This window comes from Perissodus microlepis, chromosome 22 (genome assembly GCF_051167445.1).
Source record: "Perissodus microlepis isolate ML-2025 ecotype Zambia chromosome 22, ASM5116744v1, whole genome shotgun sequence".
Classification (NCBI taxonomy): Eukaryota; Metazoa; Chordata; class Actinopteri; order Cichliformes; family Cichlidae; genus Perissodus; species Perissodus microlepis.
Window position 1 is genome coordinate 30,932,685 of NC_140481.1, and position 6,829 is coordinate 30,939,513.

General features: G+C 39.6%; 1 protein-coding gene across 3 annotated transcripts in view; it reads right to left on the reverse strand.

Annotated features, from left to right (window-relative positions):
- The window catches only part of LOC146363506 (cell division control protein 42 homolog), a 19,135-nt gene extending 15,014 nt beyond the window's left edge, over positions 1–4,121 (reverse strand). For all 3 annotated transcript variants that reach the window (XM_084920226.1, XM_084920225.1, XM_084920224.1), the window contains exons 1-3: positions 3,677–4,121; positions 3,168–3,240; positions 482–591 (exon numbers count right to left, since the gene is read on the reverse strand). In XM_084920226.1, coding sequence (XP_084776352.1) covers positions 482–591; positions 3,168–3,240; positions 3,677–3,781 — 288 coding nt within the window. In that variant the 5' untranslated portion in view covers positions 3,782–4,121. The remainder of the gene's footprint in view (positions 1–481; positions 592–3,167; positions 3,241–3,676) is intronic.
- Positions 4,122–6,829: the final 2,708 nt, after the last annotated feature.

A 6,829-nucleotide genomic window follows, 5' to 3' on the forward strand; every position in this document is an offset into this window, starting at 1 on the left:
GGCTTGATAGCAGTGGTGAGCTGCAGCTGCACACTGACAGAGATGTGAGGTGCAGTGAAAAGCAGCCAAGCTTTAGCAATAATGGCTGAACAGGGACGTCATGTGTCAACAGTGTGGGAGGATGACCACCTGTGAGTTGCCACCTGTTTGTCATATTTCTGGTTTTCCTGATGGCCAGCAGGATCACGTGCTGTGTGCAACTGCAGGTTCTGCTTCAGGTAAGCAGATGAACAATAACCTGGTCAAGTACATGTAGCAGCTCCTGGTATTCTCTGCTTTGTGTTGGAACCTGAAGCTGATTAGAATCATTTGGGGGACTAACACAACAGGATCACAATCAAAACTCATTTTTTGCGTTTTTCAAATTTGGAATTTAAAACTAGTGGATTAATTTTTTGTACATTCTTTGAACCGATTTAAACATTTAGGTGGTTTGCTTATTATTCTGGAAACAATTAAAATAAAAGTGAACCAAACAGACCTTCTCTCTGATGCTATAAACTGTTGAGGGTGATACGACAGAGAAACAGACGAGGAAGATGTCAGTGTCGGCGTAGCTGAGGGGTCGCAGTCTGTCATAATCATCATGGCCTGCAGGGGGAGACACAAAACGAGTCTGAGTAGCAAAAAATAGTGCGAACAAATGAAGGCTGAAAAATACCTCCCAAGTAGATTCTACATGCTAAAATGTCCAACCTCACAATAGGGCTGCCACAAACGATTATTTTGATAGTCGACTAGTCACCGATTATTTTTGCGATTAGTCGACTAAATAGATCATCATCCATTGGAGGTAAAACGTACAGCTTATTGCACCAGCAGCATCTGCTCTTATATAACTATCATTAGCTTACAGCTTTAAGTGTAAGGTATGTACTAACTAAAAATAAAGACAAGATGATAGTTTATTAAATTTTAATTAAATTTGCAGATTGTTTCGGTGAAGTTTAATAAACTCCTTGCTATCTAAAATATAACAGGACACCGGAGTATATTCTCCAGCATCTCACACTTCTGATAATCGGTTGTCTGCTTGACGTTTATTCAGCTGTGTAAAAACTATAACTTTAATCTCAGCCAAACCGATTTACTCAGGAACAAATAAAATACTAATATATATATATTATATATATTTAACCTGAGTAGCGAAAGACGGTGGTGGGTTTGAAAACGATTTGCCGGGAGTCTGGTGTTCTCTAGTGAGCCTTGCCCCCGGCTCGCTATCGAGCTAGTGGGTAACAGACGTCTCCGAAAACGTCGGAGCACTTTTGAAAATATGTGGTGTCTTGATAAACTGAGCAGATATTTGAGGTTTATACAGTTACATTCTCGCCTGAAAATATGTTAAACGTTTATTTTGTGACCCAGAAAGAATAATAAGAGTAATATTAAAACTAACTAGCTGCCGCCATTGTTGGAAACTGAGCTGGGCCGCGCTATGAATTCTGGGACACAGCTTCTTCTTCTTCGGGGTTTAACGGCAGCTGGCATCCTTGTACATGCAGTGCTGCCATCTTCTGTTTCAGTCCGTTATTACACTCTTAAATCCTACTACTTATTCCTGCGTCTTTTGTGATCTTACAAAGCTTCAAACGAGCGTCGACTATTAAATTAGTCGTCGACGATTTTGATAGTCGACGTAATCGTGACTAGTCGACTAATCGTGGCAGCCCTACCTCACAACAGACACAAACATCCTCCTGAGGCTGCATTTGTAGGCCGATTACGTCACAGCGATGCGACAAAAGCCGTCCAAATTCGTAGACTCCTCCAAACGCAGCCGACAAATGCGTTCTCCTTTTTCCCGAATTTGAAGTATGGGTCGGGTGTGTCCTTCGTGGCCCACCATATCCCAGAATTCATAGCGCGGCCCAGCCAATTCCAGTTTCCAACAATGGCGGCCGCTACTAAGTTTTAAAATTACTCTTATTACTCTTTCTGGGTCACAAAGTAAACTTTTAAGATATTTTCAGGCGAGAATGTAGCTGTGCAAACTTCAAATATCGGTTTATCAAGATATCACATATTTGCAAAAGCGCTCCGACATTTTTGGAGACATCTGTTACCCACCAGCTCGATAGCTAGCCGGGGCGATAACAGCGTATTCCCGCACATCGTTTTGTGTTTCCTCCATGAGTTTCTCCCTTTGTGGCTTCAGGTTTCAGTTCTGTTTTATTAGTTTTCCCAGTTTAGGGTTTCTGTGTATGTCATCTCCACTCCTGCTGTATCCTGCTCTCCTTGTGAATAAAGCTCACTCACATCTAAGTCACTGCCTACATTCTGGGTCCTTATCTCACCTCCAGCTGGCTTGCCTCACCAGCTGGGACACCAGCATGTATCAGCAGAATGCATTTCATGGGTAAAATCAGCTTGACAGTGGGAAAAATAAAGACACAAGTGTCATTTTATTTCAGTTTGGACATTAGCCTGCCCATACTATCAATTCTGTATTTGTAAAAGTAAAAGTTTTTTCCCCCCATTTTATCTGCAAGGAGATGTAAATAAATCACGAGTTCATTGAGGACTGTCTCACTAGAAGATAAAGAATGTCCATCTTTTATGTACAGGCTATGTCAACACTAATATGCAGTCTAAACGTTTGTATCTAATTATAGGTTTGTTTATTTAATTTGTATCACTTGAATTTCTAACAGTGAAAACAAAAATGATGATTATCTCCGACCTGTAAGTTTGCATTTTGTACATTTATATACAATATAATAAAACCTCATACAATATAAACAATTTTAATATTGCATATTCTGTACATATCACCACTTCAAATTCTGACTACAGCCACGCATAACCTACATAAGCACTTGTTTTACTTTATGTATTATTTTCTATGTTCAGAGTTAAGTTTGTTCTTTATTTGAGTCAGCTGTTTATTTAGTTGTGTGATGGGAACTTGCAAAGTAAGAATTTCATTGCTCTGCGTAACCACTTGTGTTTTGCGGTGTATATGACAATAAAATTCTTGAATCTTGAAATAATGTGTGGGTTGTCTCGTCAGCGGTGGGGATACTGCTCATCACAATCAGCTCTGAGCGTTATAGGAAATATTGCTCCGACTATATGTATGTGACTGCTGCTGTTATGAAGATTGATATTATACAACAGAGAATTTCATTAGTTATTAAACTGAGAGCAGAAATGTTTGTCTTTACCCGAAGTGTCGCACATTTTCAGAGTGTACTCCTCCTCTCTGATCATCACCGTCATGGAGTAAGTGTTCACCACCTGGAGGAGACAGAGGCTGAGGAATGAGAACAAGAAAGAGACAACAGGAAGGAAGTAAACCCGCCAAAAGGACTTGATTACAGATGTTCTTCATAATAAAACTGGATTTATTCCATGCACTCACACTGATTTATCAAAGCAGTTTGGGCTTCAGTGTCTTGACCAAGGATCCTTACACAAAAAATCTTTTTCATCACAAGTGGTGTTTAACTTGTATGTTTTTCAACACAACACAACACAAATAGGGCCATTAAAAACACTCCTCTGTGTAATATTATGGGTTCATAAATAGTAATAGCTTCATTACAGTGTTGAAAGGGGGCGCTGACAGTTCTTCTATGCATAAAAACCCTGGAACAGCACAAGAGCTGCACACTGTGTTACAAGGAATAAAGTGAAATGAATGCTGCTGCATGTCTGCAGACTTTCACCTCACCGTGGGCACGTATTCAGAGGGAAACTTGTTGACCGTGTAGGACATGAACAGGCAGGTTTTTCCCACTTCAAGGTCACCCAACATCACGCACTTTATAGTGGACATCTGAGGAGGAGGATGGAAGATGATGAAGAAGCAAAAAATGAATGAACGGTAAATGTGAGGCAGGGGAACAGAGGGAGTCTCTGGAGTGTCATCTACAGTATGCAGCTGAAAGATTTTAATCAGACACTTGAGCTTAAATAGACTTATTATATGTATGATACTGTAACAGTTATGGTTACAGTAACAAACAATAAAAGTTGTCACTGTAAATTTGGAACTGATGTCAGTACAAACAGAACAAGACCAGACTGCAGACCACCAACACCCAAGAAAATATTTATGCTAAAAATGCTGATTTTAACTAATTTGATTACTTTTAATTACAGAGTAAAATCTTAAATGTAAATGAATCTGGTCAAATGTACTTGATTGGTATATATTCAGTTTAGACCAAACACATTATTGCTTCATGTTTAAGAGGCTACGTATCTTCTTTCTTTCTTTTTTCTCCTTCCACATCAGGCACGAATTGATTTTGCGGATCCAGAAAGAGATTCAGATTAGTGTGTCATATTTTCTTGAGACGTCTCCCAATTTGGCACAACTTGAAAGTATTTAGAAATATAATATAAATATTGATATTGGACTCCTAGAACTTATCTCTCCTAAGTCTACCACAACTATGCTCTGATTGTTTGATGGTTCCCAGCGACAAGGCGATTCTGAGGTGAGCAGAGCATGTGATGATGCTCACTGACGCCTTAAATCATGGTAAGTTCATGCACCTTGGGACACACACATCACTGGTTAAGTGTGTGTGCTGCCTTTACCATTAAAGTAAGTTTGTCCTTTTTTAAAATTTTCATCGCCGAGTGCAGCACAGAGGTGTTTGAAGGGCTTTTCACTTTGGAGACGATTCCCCGCTCTCTGCCCTGCACCTCTGGCCTCTGCCTCCTTGGTGGGGTAACCGTGGCAACAGAACACCTCAGACAATATGATAACCATGTTAATTTGATACAAAAGCAGTCAAATCTGAGAAAGTTCCCCATGACCCCCTCACAATTAGCTGACTTTGTTGCTGTTGTTGTTTTAATTCAGTGAAGATAGTTATGCATTCATCATCTTCTTCTTTTGGCTGGTCCTTTTCAGAGTCACCACATCTGCCAACATCGCACCCTATCCCAATATCCTCCTCTGTCACACCAAGGGTTAGGGTAACCAAGGGTTTCAGGGTTAAATATCATGAGGTGTAACTATGATACTTTAAACAGCAAAAATGCACTAGTTTAATGATGTAGGCGAAGAGAGACAAGGACGTGTAACGATCAGTATCTGAAAAAGTGCTCAAAAAGTCTTTTTTTATGTAAACGTCCGAGGATCATCAGTATTTTAAAGTTGATCTGACCTTTTGTTGCACTAAGATTCCACTGTCGATCGTAATCATGACTCAGGCGACAGGCCAACATTTTTCTAAATGACATCTTCTTATCTAGGAAGTCAAACATTGTTGTTTATCAGGTGCATCCAGACACTCCTGTTCTGCAGACTGCAGCAAATGACTTTCATCATTGAGCTCATTTTAAAAATGAACTATTTAACTTCAGCATAATCTGATTTCAAGTTGGCCAGACAAACAACACCACTGAATACATGACCTATGTGTTATTTTAATTATATTTTGTTATTTACTGAAGTTTAAGAAGTGTATTCTCAAAATGTTCAGGCAATAAAAAATAATTTAAATAATAATTTGAGTTAAAATGCACACATTACCATCATTTTTAAATCTCCAATGTCTTGGTTGCCACAGGTACCCTGAAGATATTTGAGTATTTATTGTCAGTAAATCGCAGTTTATAATAACTGGCAGCTCCTACCTTTCCTACCTGTTCACAGCCGATGGACCGCTAGGTCTTCTTCCGGGAGCGGGTTTAGCGATCAGCTCTGTTTGATAATCCAGGGTTGAGGCCAAGTTCGGGTTTTCTGCTCCAGACTGAGAGTAAACGTCAACTCACAGTTAGTTACCGGGGTAACAGACCCCGTGAACTAATCCTGCTCGCTGTCAGATTTTCTTCAAACTCTGAGTGTCCCTCTATCTCCTCCCTTCCTGCTGTACCTGAGCCAGCTGATTCATTTCCTCATTCACAGCCGCTGCCAAAGCACGAAGAAGAGCTGATTCATTTGCAAAGGGTTTTTTTTTAAGGCACAGAACACACTGATCAATAATCAATCATTTGTCGTGTTGGAATCGATTGAAATATCCCAGTTGGATTTTGGAGATAATGTAAATATTTGATTGAAGATGAGGCTGAAATAACTTTAAGACTCTAAAACTGATTTAATTTTATTTTGGAGTTTATTTAAGCAGCTGCAGACACTCTGTGTGCTCTGATCATTTTCAGGTACAGAGTCTGAACCGCGACACATTTCCCACTGAAAATGCGGCTTTGAGAGTCCACTAAGAAAACGCGAGGTGCCAAAATATAATTTCCAATGTTTCTGTGTTTCCCATGTGTAATAACTTTGCTTGTATTGGTAAATAGTCTGTAGCCAGCAGGGTTTAAAGGTGTTATAAGTAAAATAAAGAAATAACTCGTCCTCTTGGCCTGATTTTTCTGATCTCGATCACTTTTTGACACTCCGCATCCGCCCAAAGGGATCACCGGCTCCATATCGGCTCCTGGAGCCCAGAAGCCCAAAGTGACTTTAAACAATTACAATCAGCGCTATCTAAAAAAAAGAAAAAAGAAAAAGGAAATCAGTTCATGCTCCTTTGTCAGTCAGAGAAAGCGCCGTGTGGGTCCTACACTGAACCTGGGTCGCTGCACTAAGCAGCATTATTGAAAACCAACCGTGTATTTACGGAAGTATGGAGGACTAAATGTGCCAAACCAATTGAACACTTTTTTAAAAGTCTAGCTTTAATGAGCAAACTGATTCAGTTATTATTGCAGATAATTTAAAATATCTTCATTATCTCCTGTGTGAGTGATGACCTCAGTTTCCTGTTCTCATGTCTGTTTATGGTGTTTTTGTAATAAGGGAATTTTTCCCCACGATGAGTAATAGTTAATTAACTATATGTCTATTTGTCTATCTCAGGACCAG